We start from the raw sequence: 19,295 nt of genomic DNA, 5'->3' as shown, positions 1-19,295 counted from the left end.
TCAGGTTCACCACTCACCTCCTCAGGAAGTTCCTGGAAGAAGTCATTAACCCCACCACAGCCTTTCCTGTGCTCCTAGTTCCACGACTGGAGGCCTGCGTGTCAACAGCATGGATGCATAGAGTGTAGACTGCAGGCTCATGATGGGCAGGGACGCAGTATCTGGTTTCGCACACTCCGCAAAAGCACACACCATCCTGTAAACCACTGCAATCAATAAAGCTGCCTTAACGAGCTCAGGACACCAAAACAGGTCTCTCTGCAAGATAACACCTCATGAGAAATATCTGCAATAACCCCAAGTCAACATTTAGGTTTGTGTACAAAATTACCAGAAAGCAGAAAGTAGGACAGAACATAGAAAAGGGCAAACAAAACAAAGAACAAAGAATCTTCCTCCAGAAACTTTTCAAGAACTAATGCCAGACACAATGGGAGACCCAGGAAGGCAACGCCCGTGGCTGGTCGGATAGGAGCACACCGGCCGCCGGCCTGGGAGCCACGCTCGGCCCACCCCTGTGACAGGTACTCCTCCTGAGGACCTGATTCTCAGTCATGTAGACCATCTTACTATACTCCATTAGCTGGTGACATGCAAACACCTGTGACAAAACTAGTAACATTCAGAAGCTGTGGCTAATCACAATGATTTGGGGTAGGACTCCAACACAATCTTGGGAAAAAAAACATTTAATGTAAATGTTTAGCCATTAGAACATACAAATAAATAAATAAGCTCAGAATAGCTGAGAAAAAAAACCACAAATAAGTGAATTGTCAATTTCTCTTCAGTCTCAGATATGCTATTTCCAAAATACTGATAATAAAATATACAAATTAACTAGTAAGATATAGAACATTCAACATAAAACAACCTAAAATAAAAAAGACCAACCCTAATTATTTTATTTCTGTATATCAAGACTACAAATAGCATTTAAACGCTTATTATTCAAATTAAGAAATTATACATTTTGTTTTGATAACGTTCATTGTCTTAAAAGTGTCATTCAGCTTTCCCACATTTAAAAGTATATTGCTAATTATGGTCAATTAACTATGACAGCCCACAGAGCCTCCAGTGACAGTAAAATACTAGACATAGAAGAGATAAATGAGGATTTAGATCCCCTCCCCCCAGCATCAGCAAAGGGTCACTCTGCTCCCACAGCTGATGCTTTGAAACGCTTTCTGTTTGTAGAGACTAAAATCACCCAGCAACAGGTCGGGTCCTGATAAAGTGCCTACTGCAAGAACTACTGACACTCCTCTTCCCTGGATGTGCACCAGGGACTGTCCCATCTTCGAGTCAGAGCAGCACCAGGAAGCAGAGGGTGCCAAGCATGGCGAGTCACCCCCAAATATCCAGGAAGACAAGTGGGTGCAGCCCAGGGGCAAGGAGGGCAAGCGGATGATGGGAGACCGGCACGGCTAGCATCGGGACAAAGATGCAGCTGCCACTTTGGTTCAAACGACTTTAATGACACCAGTGTCTGTCCTCCCCCAAGTAACTGGGTATAGTGGGTGACAGATGTTGCAGTAGCTTGGCAGACCCTCCTCCTCCACCTCCCCTGAAAGCTCTCCAGGCACAAAGTGGAGATAGAAATAGGACAATGAATGAAGTCCCCACCTCACATCCACAGACAGTATCTCCAAACCATCATGAGGCAAGCCATGGTATACTGAAAACAAGCATGCTAGTCCCATTTGGGGAAATGGCTTAAAAAGCACAAATAAAATATTACCATCGTCATCTCTCTTCCAAACCTAACCACTTTGGGAGAGGCAGCAGAAAAAAAAATGCCTTCAGTTTTAATAATGAGGCTTGTAAACAATCCAACCACATAAGCAGCAGCGGCCCCGTGGCGTCTCAGCCCTCAGACCCCGTATCTCTGTCGCCTGCGCAGCCCTGTCCGAACCCTGGAGCGGCGCTGCCTGCTCAGGAGGCCTCTGACCTCATCAGCAAAGCCCAAGCTTCATCTTTGGTTAATTTCACTGAGATGCCACTAGTCTAAAAACTGTGCTCTTCTTGGCAATATTACTAAAGTAGCCACATGGCACATAACGTGTTATTTTAAGTTATCTGAAAAGCAATGTCCATCTACGTAAGTGACCACAACGTAATAAAAATCATTTAAAAAAGGAAGGGAGGGAGGAATGGCAGAATGAAAGAAGGAGCTTAGGAGAGCCTCAGGCGTGCAGTGGGAGTACCCTCGTGGGTCTGGGGAGGCGCTGCTGACGAAGGAAGCACTGGTTCTCTGCAGGGATCGGACCCCAGCATCAGCTTCAGCTCAGCTCAAAGCCAGCAGCACATTCAATCGCATAGAGAAGTTTACTTCGCAAAAGTGTCTCGTCATAGAACTCGGGGAGCTTCAGCAGGTTCATGCAGGTGCTGGCTGTGGGGAGCCGCTCAAGGTCGGAGCCTCCGTTGTGAATACAAAATGCGGGATACAACTCCTGAAAAAACAGCATGTGTGCAAGATGTCACTGTAACAAGCATGGCATGACATGACTTTTAATACAAAGCACACAAAATGTGCCTGCTCCAATCAGTAAAAAGTTACCATTGCAGTCACATTTTCCCGAAACCACATTTGCTTTGTTGTTTGTTTTGAGATGGAGTCTTGCTCTGTCGCCCAGGCTGCAGTGCAATGGCACCATCTCAGATCACTGCAACCTCCGCCTCCCGGGTTCAAGCGATTCTCCTGCCTCAGCCTCCCGAGTGGCTGGGATTACAGGCGCCTGCCACCATGCCTGGCTAATTTTTGTATTTTTAGTAGATATGGGGTTTCACCACGTTGGCCAGGATGGTCTTGAACTCCTGACCCTGTGATCTGCCCACCTCTGCCTCCCAAAGTGCTGGGATTACAGGCGTGAGCCACCGCGTCCGGCCCCAGTTCCCCTATTAATTAAATTACAAGGCAAAATTGAGGGAGGTAGAACATCTATAGACCAAATGCATGATGAAAAGTGGCTTGCTTGTGCCAGAATTTAAATAATTGTTAACAAAAAAAGAAAGATGATCAGGGAAATTTGAATATTGTTTTTCAGATGTGTTCATGATGTTCTGGTGTTTAAAGGTACAGTGTGAAAATTCTCATCCCTGTATCACAGATACCCAGTTCCCATTCCCACAGGCAACCAACGCTTCAGCGTCTTAAGTGCTCCCAGAGATTTAATGCACGCACGAGAAAATGTTCTCCCTCCTCTAGTTTTAAAATTGAGACCGTGAGCACATTAGACACACTATTCCGTGCCTTGCTTTTCCCATCTGATGATGTGCCTCGGCCATCTTGCCCTGTCAATGGTGGGGCTGTATATGGTGCTCCATGGATGCGTGTGGAGACACACTATCCCGTGCCGTGCTTTTCTCATTGATGATGTGTCTCGGCCATCTTGCCCTATCAATGGTGAGGCTGTATATGGTGCTCCATGGATGCGTGTGGAGACCCACTATTCCGTGCCGTGCTTTTCTCATTGATGATGTGTCTCAGTCATCTTGCCCTATCAATGGTGAGGCTGTTCCATGGATGCGTGTGGAGACACACTATCCCGTGCCGTGCTTTTCTCATTGATGATCTGTCTCAGCCATCTTGCCCTATCAATGGTGAGGCTGTATATGGTGCTCCATGGATGCGTGTGGAGACACACTATTCCGTGCCGTGCTTTTCTCATTGATGATGTGTCTCGGTCATCTTGCCCTATCAATGGTGAGGCTGTTCCATGGATGTGTGTGGCACAATGTGTCGGTGGGCACTTTTCTCAGCTTTTTACAAAAACTGATGCAACGAATACGTACTTAGTTTGCACAATTGTGCAAATGTATCTGTAGGCAAAAATTCTGTTAGGGATTGCTCAAAGCAGACTTAATGCATGAAACCTATGGGAATGTCGGTCCTTTGATGGCCACAAAGCACCGGTGACTCCACCTTCCTCGTATACACAAACATCATTAGCTACTTGCCTCAAATCTGAGGTATGTGATTTATGTGTTCTCTTCCAACAGCAAGACAATAAGGCAGACTGCCCTCAGTCTGCTCACTGTCCCAGCCTGTGCAGGTTTAAGATTTAGTATCTGGCACAGATTTCAGAGACCTAGCTAGGTCAGCCCTTCACTGCACATGTGTACACGAAACTCTCTGAGAGGTGGGCCTGGCAGCAGGAGCAGGGGCTTCACCCACATTCACAACTCCTGGGACTGTACTCTAAGATATAATTAGAGATGTACATGATAATTTATGCACAAGAGGTTCACAGCATCACAATGAAGGAAGAGCTGTAAACAACTAAAAAACAGAAAGTAAACTGGTAAATTCACATGATGGGACACTACAAAGTCCATTAAAAATATTTCAAATAACAACACGAGGAAAAATGATCCTGATGTAATGTTGAGTAAAAAAGGTAGCCTATAAAATTGAACACAGGACACAGCTAAAATTATATTTAAAAATTATGTGACCAGGAGCAGTGGCTCATGACTGTAATCCCAGCATTTTGGGAGGCCAAAATGGGTGGATCACCTGAGGTCAGGATTTCTGAGACCAGCCTGACCAACATGGCAAAACCCCATCTCTACTAAAAATAAAAAATTAGCCGGCTGTAGTGGTGCATGCCTGTAATAATCCCAGCTACTTGAGAGGCTGAGGCAGGAGGCAGAGGTTGCAGGCTGCAGTGAGCCGAGATCACGCATTGCACTCCAGCCTGGGCAGTAAGAGTGAAACTCTGTCTTAAAAATGTATGTGTGTGTGTGTGTGTGTGTAATAGGCCGAGCATGTTGGCTCACACCTGTAATACCAGGGGTGTGTGTGTGTGTAACAGGCCAAGCATGTTGGCTCACACCTGTGATACCAGGGGTGTGTGTGTGTGTGTGTGTAACAGGCCGAGCATGTTGGTTCATACCTGTAATACTAGGGGTGTGTGTGTGTGTGTGTGTAATAGGCCGAGCATGTTGGCTCACACCTGTAATACTAGGTGTGTGGGTGTGTGTGTGTAATAGGCCGAGCATGTTGGCTCACACCTGTAATACTAGGTGTGTGTGTGTGTGTGTCACAGGCCGAGCATGTTGGTTCATACCTGTAATACTAGGGGTGTGTGTGTGTGTGTGTGTAATAGGCCGAGCATGTTGGCTCACACCTGTAATACTAGGTGTGTGGGTGTGTGTGTGTAATAGGCCGAGCATGTTGGTTCATACCTGTAATACTAGGGGTGTGTGTGTGTGTGCGTAACAGGCCAAGCATGTTGGCTCACACCTGTGATACCAGGGGTGTGTGTGTGTGTGTGTGTGTGCGTAACAGGCCAAGCATGTTGGCTCACACCTGTGATACCAGGGGGTGTGTGTGTGTGTGTGTAACAGGCCGAGCATGTTGGCTCACACCTGTAATACCAGGGCTGTGTGTGTGTGTGTGTGTGTAACAGGCCGAGCATGTTGGCTCACACCTGTAATACCAGTGCTTTGGGAGGCTGACATGGGAGATCACTCAAGGCCAGGAGTTTGAGACAGCCTGGGCAACAGAGCAAGACCCTACCCTCTACCAAAAACAGAAAAAATTATGCATGTCTACATCCACACACACTCATGTATGTAGATAAAACACATACTAATAAAAGGAAGGAAACATAAAAAAAAATGGTTAGAATGGGAGGAAATATAGATTTCTTATACTTGATCACAATTTCCAATTTTCTATAATGAAAACATTACTTTTACTGAAAGGTAAGAAAAAAAAAATCCAATATAAAAAAATGTGCTTTCTGTGACAACAGTGCTCCCACAAGGTAAATTCCTAAAACTTGCTAGTTTTTTTTTTGGAGTCGGCGTCTTGCTCTCTCAACAAGGCTGGTGTACAATGGCACAATCTCGGCCCACTGCAACCTCTGCCTCCCAGGTTCAAGCAATTCTCTTGCCTCAACCTCCCAGATAGCTGGGACTATCATCACACCTAGCTCATTTTTGTATTTTTAGTAGAGATAGGGTTTTGCCATGTTGGCCAGGCTGGTCGAGAACTCCTGATCTCAGGTGATCCGCCCGCCTCAGCCTCCCAAAGTGCATGAGCCACCACACCCGGCCCCTGTTCGACTCTCTGTAAGTGTGGCAAGCCCACAAAGTGACACGGCACAAAAGGGCATGGATTCTCTGTATGCCCGGGAAGGTGGCGTTAGGACAGGCGCCCGGGGAAGGTGGCGTTAGGACAGGCGCCCGGGGAAGGTGGCGTTAGGACAGGCGCCCGGGGAAGGTGGGGTTAGGACAGGCGCCCGGGGAAGGTGGGGTTAGGACAGGCGCCCGGGGAAGGTGGCGTTAGGACAGGCGCCCGGGGAAGGTGGCGTTAGGACAGGCGCCCGGGGAAGGTGGGGTTAGGACAGGCGCCGGGGAAGGTGGCGTTAGGACAGGCGCCCGGGGAAGGTGGCGTTAGGACAGGCGCCCGGGGAAGGTGGCGTTAGGACAGGCGCCCGGGGAAGGTGGGGTTAGGACAGGCGCCCGGGGAAGGTGGGGTTAGGACAGGCGCCTGGGGAAGGTGGGGTTAGGACAGGCGCCCGGGGAAGGTGGCGTTAGGACAGGCACCCAGGGAAGGTGGCCTTAGGACAGGAAGCAGAGCGGCTACGGTGGGCAGACTAAGCTGATTTTCCGGGAAAAGGCTAGAACTATGAAGAAGCTTGTGCTGAGGCTTGAGTGTGTTGAGCACAGGTGCAGATCTAGGAGAATGCTGGCCACAAAGAGATGCGAGCATTCTGACCTGGGAGGACAGAAGAGGAGGAAGGGCCAAGAGATCCAGTTCTAAGTGTCATCTTTTGTTTTATTATGAAGACAATACAATCTTTATGTTCAAAAAAATTAAAAAAATTAAAAAAATAGAAAAGGTAATTACCTTCTAACCATTGTAGTCGAATGTGAATCAAACTAGAGCAATGTCCCATTCTGCAGGAACCTTTGGAGGCACTGAAGCTGTCACAAAGAACAGCAGGCACCCAACTGGCCACACCCACATTTCAGTTGGATTTTGTTTGAATTATATGTTGAGTTTAGCATATAATTTATGTTAAGGGTAAAACTAGTAAGAGCACAGCCCACAAAATGCTATGAACAGGATGGGCTCAGTGGCTCAGGCCTGTAATCCCAGCACTTTGAGAGGCTGAGGTGGGTGGATCACTGGAGGTCAGGAGTTCGAGACCAGCCTGGCCAACATGGTGAAATCCTGCCTATACTAAAAATACAAAAAAATTAGCTCGGGGTGGTGGTAGGTGCCTGTAATCCCAGCTACTCGGAAGGCAGCGGCAGGAGAATCACTTGAACTCAGGAGGTGAAGGTTGCAGTGAGCTGAGATAGGCCATTGTACTCCAGCCTGGGCAACAAGAGCGAAACTCTATCTCACAAAAAAAAAAAAAAAAAAAAAAAAGGCTATGAAGAGACTTATATGATTCTTATTACTGATCTTTGTAGGTCTCTTTACTGCTAAATGTAAACTTCATTAAAACATATATATGTGGCATATAATATGTGCTAAAATCCACTGTCTTTTTTTTCTAATTATAGTTTATTTGCTCCTTTAAATCTCTCATAAAAATATTAGAATGAGAACCAAAGGAGAACCAGAAAGAACATTTATTACACTTATTATTCAGCATTCTGAGTATATGAGGGCAATAATTTTCACAAATGCTTGAATATACTAAAATGGAAGCATTGCATTTTTGAAACAGAAAAGGATCTCTGAATGAAGGGGTCAGTGACTGCTGGCAAAGTCACTGGATAAATGAAAAGCTTAAAATATATTTTGCAATTAAATGCCACATTTTAGTGTTTCTTTCATAACGCTAATTGAATTTCCTACTTGGAGACTTAAAAGTAAAAAAAATGAAGTTCTTCACTGAAATCTGAGTCAAGGGCACCATTTTGTGCATAATTAAATACAGTACAACGGGAATTTGCATTAATTCAGAGTGAGAAAAATCATTAATTTATTATGTGGCCTGATGGTAACTTAACAATTTTCTACAGCACTTTAATGATTTTTTGTCTGTAACAATCACATTTATTAAACACATTAAACTTTAATTAGCTTTAGCAGATGTTGTTCTTCTCCAATAATCTGGCACTAAGGAGTTTCATAACTTTAAAATTATGCCTGCCTGCCTTTGCTATTTATAGTACTTCAACTGAAAGACATTCTCTTCCTTTAAGTCTACATTAATTCTGGCAGCCCTGGCAAATCCAGGCATACTAAGCTAACCGGAAAGCCTAAATATTAAGATGATTTTTCCAAACTGGATGTCTAACATATAACAACTTCAAAAACACTTATCATGGAAAAATCAATTAAATTTCACATATGTTAGAACATTGAGAAAAATAAAAAAATAGGAAGACTGTCTCATGGATGCTCAAAGTGTCTGCCACGGTATAACTCAATTACGATTATGCGGGGTCTTGACTGGCTTGGGGGATTTTCCCTTTTAGTCCATTTGGGATTTTTTTTTTTTTTTTTTTTAGACAGTTTTGCTCTTGTTGCCCAGGCTGGAGTGCAATGGCACAATCTCGGTTCACTGCAACCTCTACCTCTCGGGTTCAAGCCATTCTCCTACCTCAGCGTCCCTAGTAGCTGGGATTACAGGCGTGCACCACCATGCCCGGCTAATTTTTTTTTGTATTTAGTAGAGGTGGGGTTTCACCATGTTGGTCAGGTTCGTCTTGAACTCCTGGCCTCAGGTGATCCACCCGCCTTGGCCTCCCAAAGTGCTGGGATTACAGGCATGAGCCACCACACCTGGCCAGTCTACTTGGGATTTTAAAAGCTAATGCAAATCCCTCTACTTCTGTTCCCCTAAACCTACGACGCTCATGCAGCCCAAGTGGCCATGCACGAACCCGGAGGCATCACGGAGGTGGAGAAGGCTCTCGCACCCCTAGGCACACGTTATTGCTGGCTCTTTAGTTGGCCGTCAGAATGTCTAGAACCTACGTCTGGCAGGACTTCTAATTTTTATTGCTACTCACATGATTAGCATTATCTAATTAGCCAGGAGCTGAGAAAAATCTCTGCATCTTCCAGTGTTTTGATGGGAGCAGGTCCTCCAAACTTCCTTTTATGAAACTAGATGAGATGCATCATTTTCTTAGCTTTGGAACAAACGAGTTTTGAAACAAAGATACTAGAAGCCTTGTCTATCATAATAAATGTTAATGATAAAATTACCAAATGGTATTAAAATCTTTACTGATAAAAAGTCGTCTGCACGCCTCACCTGCAGTCCTCCTGCTCTTTCGTCCCCAGCACAACAAGCCCTCCAGACTCCACCACCACACAGGCAGTGCCCAGTTTTCACTGCGCTCGAGAGATTTTCCTATCTGGTCACATGGGTCATGCTTCAAACTCTGAAGGAGACCCATCTATTTCTTTACACACGAACCTGGACGTGCCACTAAACCCTTCTGGGTCACTCCGTTTAGGTGTGTCGCTTGTAGGTGGCAGCGTTCTCCAGGCCGTCTCAACGTCTTTTTCTTTTAATACGTGAGTTTCTCCACACTCACTGTTGTAACATTCAGGCTTCTCTCATTTCATGTTTTCTATTTTACGATTCTGTTTTTTTTTTTTTTGAGATGGAGTCTCGCTCTGTCGCCCAGGCTGGAGTGCAGTGGCGCAATCTCAGCTCACTGCAAGCTCCGCCTCCCGGGTTCCCACCATTCTCCTGCCTCAGCCTCTCCGAGTAGCTGGGACTACAGGCGCCTGCCACCACGCCCGGCTAATTTTTTTGTATTTTTAGTAGAGACGGGGTTTCACCGTGGTCTCGATCTCCTGACCTCATGATCCGCCCGCCTCGGCCTCCCAAAGTGCTGGGATTACAAGCGTGAGCCACCGCACCTGGCTTATTTTACGATTCTGAATGTTACTTCCCACCCACCCCCTATATCTGGTAAATAGAGTTGGTTCTGTTTGTCTTGTTTTGCATGGTTATTTTTTCTCTCCACCAATTTGGAAGAATATCATTTCTACTAATATCATTGAGTAATGGTATTCACTATCACGTTTAAGTTTATATGTCTTTATTATTCATTACTTCCAGAACGTAACGGCGTCGATGATTGACCTCCTACTTGAAACAAACTCACTGCACTTAGGCCTCACTTCTTCCCACCTCTCTACTGGGTCCCAACTCCAGTTCTCAGGGCACTTACTGAGATGCTGTGTTAGTTTATAGTCAATTTTTAAGAACGGCTTAATTGAGGTGTACTTGGCTTACTGTAAGATTATCCCTTTAAATGTACAATCCAATGATTTTAGCAAATTTACCGAGTTTCGGGGCGACCCCCACAATCCGGTTTTGGGTCGCTCCACTTCCCCGAAGCTCCCGCTGCCACCTCCAGCCCTGTGCAGGCCCTGACCCGCTCTGTGTCTGTAAATGTGCCTTTCAAAGGACAGTTTATCCGAGTGGAATTATGTCTAATAATACGTGTCTTGTGTCTTGCTTCGTTCACATAGCACGGTGTTTTCTTTTTTTTTTTTTTTTGAGGCGGCTCTGTCGCCCAGGCTGGAGTGCAGTGGCGCAATCTTGGCCCACTGCAAGCTCCGCCTCCCGGGTTCACGCCGTTCTCCTGCCTCAGCCTCTCCATGTAGCTGGGACTACAGGCGCCCGCCACCACGCCCGGCTAATTTTTTGTATTTTTTTAGTAGAGATGGGGTTTAACTGTGGTCTCGATCTCCTGACCTCGTGATCCGCCCGCCTCGGCCTCCCAAAGTGCTGGGATAGCACGGTGTTTTCAATGTTCACACACAGTGTAGTAGATATCATTTATCCCTTTTAAATTCTGAATATCTCTTCATCTGTAGTATTTACTAGCAGTTCATGTACTGTGAATTATTTTGTTTTTGGCCATTATGAAGACTTGCTCTGAACATTCATAAACACACTGTGTGAAAATATGCTGCCATCTGTACACTCACAAGAGTGGGGCTGCGACACCACATTGACGAACATTCTCAACATAACTTGCCTGCACCCCTTGAAAATGGGGATACAGAAGAAAGGAAACTAAAGAGCATGCCAATTAAATGCACGTGTGGTCCTGGATCAGCTTCTATGAAGGACGTGAAGGGAAAACCGGCCTAACCCTGAAGAGCCGGTCACAACGTGACTGCGGTGCTCCGCTCCCACTGAGCGCTGACTCAGGTCTGAGTGGGGCCTGAGAATGTTCATCTTTAACATGTGCTCAAGTGATGCTGCAGCTGCTGGTCCCAGCGCCACACTCTGCAGCCAGTGGATTCGATAAGGTTAGTGCTGTATGTCAGAGTTCAATTTCCTGACTTGTAATAATTTAATTGTGGCCATTTAAAAACTGTCTCTATTCTTAGGAAGTATGCGCTGAGATATTTAGGGAAGACCTCATGCTCTCAAATGACTCAAGAAAGAAACGCATGAAAAGAATGATAAAGTAAACGTAGCAAAATCTTAACAATTGGTCAGTGCGGGTTTAGAAGTTATTCGGTCAATTCTCACAACTTTTCTATACATTTAAAATAGTTTCAAAGTAAAAAGTTAAAGAATAGCTTCACTCAGAAATATAAAAAAATACTTGGGGGGCTGGGCACAATGGCTCATGCCTGTACTCCCAGCACTTTGTGAGGCCAAGGTGGGTGGATCACTTGAGGTCAGGAGTTTGAGACCAGCCTGGCCAACATGGTAAAACCCCGTCTCTACTAAAAATACAAAAATTAGCGGGAAATGGAGGCGTATGCCTGTAATCACAGCTACTCGGGAGGCTGAGGCAGGAGAATTGCTTGAACCTGGAAGGCAGAGGTTGCAGTGAGCGGAGATCGCGCCATTGCCCTCTGCACTCCAGTCTGGGCGAGAGAGTTAAAACTCCGTCTCAAAAACAAACAAACAAAACAACAACAACAAAAAAGCAAAAAAACCTTAACATTACTTTTTCCCCCCTTGAGACAGGATCTCGCTACTACATTGCCCAGGTTGGTCTTAAACTCCTGGGCTCAACTAATCCTCCTACCTCAGCCTCAAGAGTAGCTGGGACTACATGAGTGTGCAGGAACTCTTTCTGATTGAAGGCTATTTGAAGGTGAATGCCAGCTGGGCATGGTGTGGTGACTCACACCTGTCATCCCAGCACCTTGGGAGGCTGAAGTGAGAGGACTGCTTGGGCCCAGGAGTTGGAGGCCAGCCTGGGGAATACAGCGAAACCCCTCTCCACAAAAAATCAAAACATCAGCCAGGCATGATGTTACACGCCTGTAGTCCCAGCTGCTTGGGAGGCTGAGGTGGGAAGATTGCTTGAGCCTGGGTGGTTGAGGCTGCAGTGAGCCGTGATCGCACCACTGCACTCCAGCCTGGGTGATACAGCGAGTGCCCATCTTATTTAAAAAAAAAAAAAAAAGGAAAAAAGAAAGTGAATGCCTATTAAGTTTCATAAGCACAAGTTACATACAGTACTTACCTACTTACATATTTGTCTATCACTGTGTGTATTTTTAAATGTTAATATGGCTTTATTTTAATTTACAGTGAATACAGGAATTATGATTAGACGTTCCTGAGGCAATTTTTTTTTTTTGGAGACAGGGTCTCACTCTGTCACTCAGGCTGGAGTGCAGTGCAGTGGCGCGATCTCGGTTCACTGCAACCTCCACCTCCTGGGTTCAAGCAATTCTCGTGCCTCAGCCTCCCAAGTAACTGGGATTACAGGCACACGTCACCATGCCTGGCTCATTTTTCTGTATTTTTAGCAGAGACAGGGTTTCAACATGTTGGCCAGGCTGGTCTCGAACTCCTGACTTCAAATGATCCACCTGCCTGAGGCAATTCTGATTGCTAAAAATAAGCCAAATTACGTAAGATCAACATTAATTTCCAGAAGTGGTAAAATAAGGCTCAGTAGCATATACACTCCATCAACATCTCTACGTTGTACCTGCTTCAGTTCAGTAGCAAAAAGCCCAAGACGTGTTACGGATTTATGAGACTGATTATTAATATTGCAAACAGTCCCTCCAAATGCAGGGTTTGTTCACAGGCAATCATAACCACAATGTACAACTATCACATGAATAGGTTATTGTGAACAAACAAAAAAAGCAACCCCAAGTAAAACGAGCACCGAAATATATATATCATAACCAGAACTTAATTAAAAATCTAGCTGAAGATAGAAACAAAAGTGTATGTAAAAGGACTTCATTTAACCCTACTGAATGTTCTGCTGCCTTTCTTATTATGATGTGGTCTTTAAAGCAAATGCCATGAAAGTTGTGTACCTTAAACCCCAAGAGAGGGGGTCGAGAGCAGCTTGTTACAAACTTCAGCAGTTTGCGCTTCTCTTCATCAGTGAAGCCTTCCACAACTCTCCAGAAGACCTTAATAACAGGATGGTCTGCAGAATAGCCTCCTGCGGCAAGATGAACACATGCTTCATGAAGCGCAAAGCACACCCACCCTTCAGGACCCACAGGGATTGGTCCAGACCCCCACGGATCCTCAAGTCCCTTCCATAAAACAGCGTGGCATCTGTGTATCACCTGTGTACGTCGTGTGCACTTCCACGATCTCTAGGGCACTTGTACAATCTAATCTAATGCAGAGGCTACGTAAATGGCTGTGACACTATATTGTTTAGCACACATTCAGTGCAGACACAACCATTGCTTTTTCCTCAAATATTTAAAATCTGCAATTGGTTGAAGCCATGGATGTGGACAGAACTCACAGATATGAAGGACCGATTGTAAATGCAAAAGTGGAATTCTCTGCCTCCCCCTGCCCCTGCCCCACCCACCGCCAATTATGTGGAGGCGATGGGCAAAGTACAAGAAGGGGAGAGCAACTTAAGGAGGGTCAAAGCAGGGCCAGGCACAGTGGCTCACATCTGTAATCCCAGCACTTTGGGAGGCCCGGGCTGGAGGATCACTTGAGGTTGGGAGTTCGAGAGCAGCCTGGCCAACATGGTGAAACCTTGTCTCTACCGAAAGTACAAAAATTAGCCGGATGTCGTGGCACGCACCTGTAATCTCAGCTTCTTGGGAGGCTGAGGTGGGAGAATCGCTTGAACCCAGAGGGCGGAGGCTGCAGTGAGCTGAGATTGCATCACTGAACTCCAGCCTGGGTGACAGGGCAAGATTCGCTCTCAAAAAAAAAAAAAAAAAAAAAAAAAAAAAAAAAAAAAAAAAAAAAAAAAAAAAAAAAAAAAAAAAAATAGGCCGGGCGCAGTGGCTCATGCCTGTAATCCCAGCACTTTGGGAGGCTGAGGCGGGCAGATCACAAGGTCAGGAGATCGAGACCACCTTGGCTAACACAGTGAAACCCTGTCTCTACTAAAAATACAAAAAAATTAGCTGGGCACGGTGGCGGGCACCTGTAGTCCCAGCTATTTGGGAGGCTGAGGCAGGAAAATGGCGTGAACCTGGGAGGCGGAGCTTGCAGCAAGCTGACATTGCGCCACTGCACTCCAGCCTGGGCGACATGGCCAGACTCCCTCTCAAAAAAAAAAAAAAAAAAAAAAAAAAAAAATAAATAAATAAATAAAAAGCTAGACTAAGGATCACCCTGTAACTATAAAGATGAATGTGGGCACCAAAAGCTACTGCAAAAGAGCCTTATTTTGAAGAACTGTGCTAGCAGTTCAAAGCCACTGCTGAGCAGACTGTAGAGAAGGGGTTTGCATGTGGCCACAGATCTAAAACGACAGACAATGGGTGTCTAGTACTAATACAGCTGGGTGTTTTCCCAGCATGATTTGGTGTCTAAATTAATTTTATCATTTTTCCTTCTAACTTATTATCATTCCGATATTAATACCATGGCTAACAACCAATCTCACTATATGATGAGACCACTATTCTAAAATGTAATATCTACCACTTACAGCTTTTAATCTAGTAAAGTGCTCCCTAAACCTAAAATAATTGCTATATATCGTTCCCTCATTGTTAATATACTACCGAAATAACACCAATAAAATATCTTAAGTGCATTAATTGGCACCAAAATGAATATAATATTTTAAACCTATTTACTGGCATAGCTGAGATTATTAAAGGTGCAGGCCCTCAGTGCAGATGGGTAAAGAAAACAACCGAAGACAATCTCTTGGCAAAGGAAAGGTCAGATTGATTTCATTTCCTTAAACTTATGACCTGATCATGGGGACAACGTGACCTTGGGCATTATTTGCTTTTACATAAAGATTAGACTTCACATGTAGAGCAATACAAACTAACTACAGATAAGAGATACATACGCATGGATACACACAGTTATATGTGAAAATGATCTTTTGTAAATTTAGAGTTTTGCAACCATCAGCACAATCCAGTTTTAGAACATTTCCATTGCCTCAAAAAGCTCTCACTTGCACGCAGTAGACAACTAGTGGGTATGTGGCGTTATCTCATTTGGATTTAAGTGGCATTTTTCTATAATGACTAATGGTGTTGAACATCGCATCGTGTGCTTATTTGCTTAATGGCCATTTATCTATCTTCTTATGTTAAACATCTGTTTAATTTTTCTTGCGCATGTACTATGTACATATTTATTTATTTAGAGACAGGGTTTCACTCCTGCCACCCAGGCTGGAGTGCAGTGGCATCATCTCGGCTCACCGAGATCTCAAGACCTCTGTCTGTCTCCCAGCTCCAGTGATTCTCCTGCCTCAGCACCCCAAGTAGCTGTGACTACAAGTGTACACCACCACGCTGGGACTGCAGGTGTGCGCCACCACGCTGGGACTGCAGTTGTGCGCCACCACGCTGGGACTGCAGTTGTACGCCACCACGCTGGGACTGCAGTTGTGCGCCACCACGCTGGGACTGCAGTTGTGCGCCACCACGCTGGGACTGCAGGTGTGCGCCACCACGCTGGGACTGCAGTTGTGCGCCACCACGCTGGGACTGCAGGTGTGCGCCACCACGCTGGGACTGCAGGTGTGCGCCACCACGCTGGGACTGCAGGTGTGCGCCACCACGCTGGGACTGCAGGTGTGCGCCACCACGCTGGGACTGCAGTTGTACGCCACCACGCCCAGCTAATTTTTAGTAGAGATGGGATTTTGCCACATTGCCCAGGCTGGTTTCAAACTCCTGGGTTCAAGTGATCCACCTGCCCTGGCCTCCCAAAGGCTGGGATTACAGGCGTGAGCTACTGCACTCAGCCATCTGGTTTTTGAACCATATAAATTACCCCTACAAAAGATTACAATAAAAATTACTTTGAGGCCAAGGCATGGTAGCTCACGCCTGTAATCCCAGCACTTTGGGACGCTGAGGCAGCTGGATCACTTGAGCTCAGGAGTTTGAAACCAGCCTGGCCAACATGGCGAAACCCTGTCTCTACTCAAAATACAAAAATTTGCTGGGCCTGGTGGCAGGTGCCTGTAATCCCAGCTATTCGGGAGGCTGAGGCAGGAGAATTGCTTGAACCCAGGAGGAAAAGGTTTCAGTGAGCTGGGATCGTGCCACTGCACTCCAGCCTGGGCAACAACAGTGAAACTCTCTGAAAGTAAACAAATTAATAAATTAATTAAAATAAAATAAAATACAAATTACTTTGGAAATATGACCCCCTGCAACATTTTCAGAAACAATAACTAGTAGTGATAACATACCTGAATAGTTTGTAAAGGATTTTAGGTCCTCTAGGCTTATGGGAACTTGTGCACCAGAAATTAATACCTAAGGAAAAAAGTTCAAATGATAACATTTGAGGTAAATTTTAAGAAAGCCTTTTCATTTCCTGTGACAAGCGTGTCCCAGAAAGTCAGCAGGTAGGGTACCTGAATTTCTTGCTGATCAAACATCCGGAGCCACTCGAGGCTGACAACATTGGCAAGGCCCTGTCGGAAAGCCAGGCAGTGCTGGCGGATCTGCCTGTTCAGCCTGTAGTCCGCCACCAAGTGGATGTATGCAATCCGGTTGGCGCTGGTGACAGGGATGTCTTTCCCACCGAATTTTAGTTCAACTACCTGGAAATACAAAACATAAGGATCTCAAAATCCTCAAAGTATGATAATAGGTTAAAAAAAAAAAGCAAGAAACAAATGTTTTAAGGAAATAGGACTTGATGCTTTGTGAACAAGAATCTAAATACGAAACCGTACCCGAGTATGCACACCATTGTGCACAGATGCAAAGACGCACCTCCAAGAAGAGTCTCCGAAGCCCAGCACCTTATTCTGTCTTTAAGATCACTAACCACCCATGTTTCCTCCAAAGCACTAGGGAATTGTGCAGCAATGTCGCCATGGCAATTTTATTTAAACAAAAATGAGAAATCACAGAGGGCAAAGATATGAAGCAAACAATCGCCGTTAAGTCAGAAGGGAAAAAGCGACTCATTCTGGAGGAAACGCAAAGGCTGTAGTAAAGTGATTTCTCATTTTCCTCCATATAAGCAGCACACACTTACCTGTGTGCTTCCACAATGCCATTACTATAACGCACTTCAATTACGATGCAAAGGGTGGTGGTAACGATCAGTGATAATAGATCGGCCAATTTCTTATGCATATAAACAGAGTAAGTAAGAACACTTTTTATTAGTACATGGCTACACTCACAGAATTTGCAGGTATAACGTGGGGCTCCCATCAACACCACAAGAGAGCTCATGAGAAAAGCAATATAGCGGAAACACAGACCTGGATCTTACTGTCCCTCACTTGTATGACAGACAAGTCACTTTACACCTGGAAACTTTTGGCCATTAATAAAATGGTGATATTTGTTTGTCTGACTTGGAATTGCTGTGATTATATGATTGTATGTGATTATATGAATTCATAAATACAAAACAGTACATGAGCAAAATACAATATAAACATGTAATCATAATTTATAAAGAGTGTTTTTTAAATAAAAAAATTTTTTAAAAGTATTTATTAAGAAAACCAAAAAACAGGCCGGGTATAGTGGCTCACGCCTCTAATCCCAGCACTGTGGGAGGCCAAGGCAGGAGGATCCCTTAAGCCCAGGAGTTTGAGATAAAGCAAGACCCCCACCTGTATTTCTAAAACAAAACAAAAAAACAACAAAAACACCCTAACTGCATTCCTGGGGTTAGATGAGGGCAACCTATACTGTGGACAAAGAAAATATAAAATAAGCCCAAAATAAATGAACAAAGACATTTCAACTTCCCTACCTTTCCATTCTTTTCTTTTCACAGCCTTCAGTTTTCCTGGTAGCTTTAATATTCCCAGAGTAACAGACAAGACTGCTGCCTCTGGGCAATGGCACTGATGTCCCAGTCCCTTACCATTTACAGAAAGACTGTTTCACAAATCTGCTAGAGAGCCTGACTTAAGTCATCCTACAGCTGATGGTTACAGGAGAGTCGTTTGCTGGTTCTCATTTTATATAGAATGTTCAAATTGAACTTGAACGTTCAACTTACCAGATCTGCTTCTTTTAACGTTTCACATTTTAAATGATGATTCAATTATTCTCACTAATTCACTTCCTAAGGTTTGGAACCATCAAGCCTAAGAATGGGCTTTCAATTCCATTGTCTTCATTCTGATTAAAGATTGTGTTCATTACCTTAATTCCTTTGCTTGTACTCAGCTGACAGTCCATCTGTTAACCAAGCCTCAGGAGGCTAGCTATTATATTTCAATATATAAAATACCACCCCTTCCTTTAAATGGATTAGAGGCAGGTAATAAATGATGATGTACTTGTATGATTTGGAAGACAAAGGACCAGTGAAGTTATCAGTTAAAGGAACTTCCAAGGCTCCCAATTACCTTGCCTGATCAGAAAAAACTGACATTTCTATAACTTTTTTTTTTTTTTTTTTTTGACACAAGGTCTCACTCTGTCACCCAGCCTGGAGTGCAGTGGAGCAATCTTGGCTCAGTGCAACCTCCACCATCTGGGTTCAAGCGATTCTTGTGCCTCAGCCTCCCAAGTAGCTGTGATTACAGGTGCACATTACCATGCCCGGCTCATTTTTTTGTATTTTTAGTAGAGACAGGGTTTCACCATGTTGGCCAGACTGGTCTGAACTCCTGACCTCAAATGATCTGCCTGCCTTGGCCTCCCAAAGTGCTGGGATTACAGCCGTGAGCCACTGCGCCCAGCCCCTCTAATAACTTTTAAATGGTTACACTACTTTAAATTTAAAATTCTCTCTCAGGCTAAGCCTAAACAACTATGTGTACTTAAAAATCATGTCACATAAGTGCTAAATTTCAAATTTGAGGGACGTATTTAAAATTTCCTCTAAATACAAATATATTTAACTGGAGCAGCTCTCAGGACAGCAAGATACCAAGAGCTGTCCTCTCTGCTCCTCCAG

The 19,295-nt window shown here is 44.7% G+C and overlaps 1 protein-coding gene across 1 annotated transcript in view; it reads right to left on the bottom strand.

Moving 5' to 3' along the window:
* Window positions 1-671: 671 nt before the first annotated feature.
* Window positions 672-19,295, bottom strand: part of UBE3C (ubiquitin protein ligase E3C) — a 136,479-nt gene continuing 117,855 nt past the window's right edge. The window contains exons 20-23 of the mRNA XM_030826341.1: window positions 16,771-16,959; window positions 16,603-16,669; window positions 13,259-13,389; window positions 672-2,456 (exon numbers count right to left, since the gene is read on the bottom strand). Coding sequence (XP_030682201.1) covers window positions 2,286-2,456; window positions 13,259-13,389; window positions 16,603-16,669; window positions 16,771-16,959 — 558 coding nt within the window. The 3' untranslated portion in view covers window positions 672-2,285. The remainder of the gene's footprint in view (window positions 2,457-13,258; window positions 13,390-16,602; window positions 16,670-16,770; window positions 16,960-19,295) is intronic.

Source organism: Nomascus leucogenys, chromosome 13, assembly GCF_006542625.1.
Source record: "Nomascus leucogenys isolate Asia chromosome 13, Asia_NLE_v1, whole genome shotgun sequence".
In the NCBI taxonomy this organism is placed as follows: domain Eukaryota; kingdom Metazoa; phylum Chordata; class Mammalia; order Primates; family Hylobatidae; genus Nomascus; species Nomascus leucogenys.
Note: the sequence above shows the minus strand (reverse complement) of the source record. Positions and strands in the feature narration are given on the sequence as shown.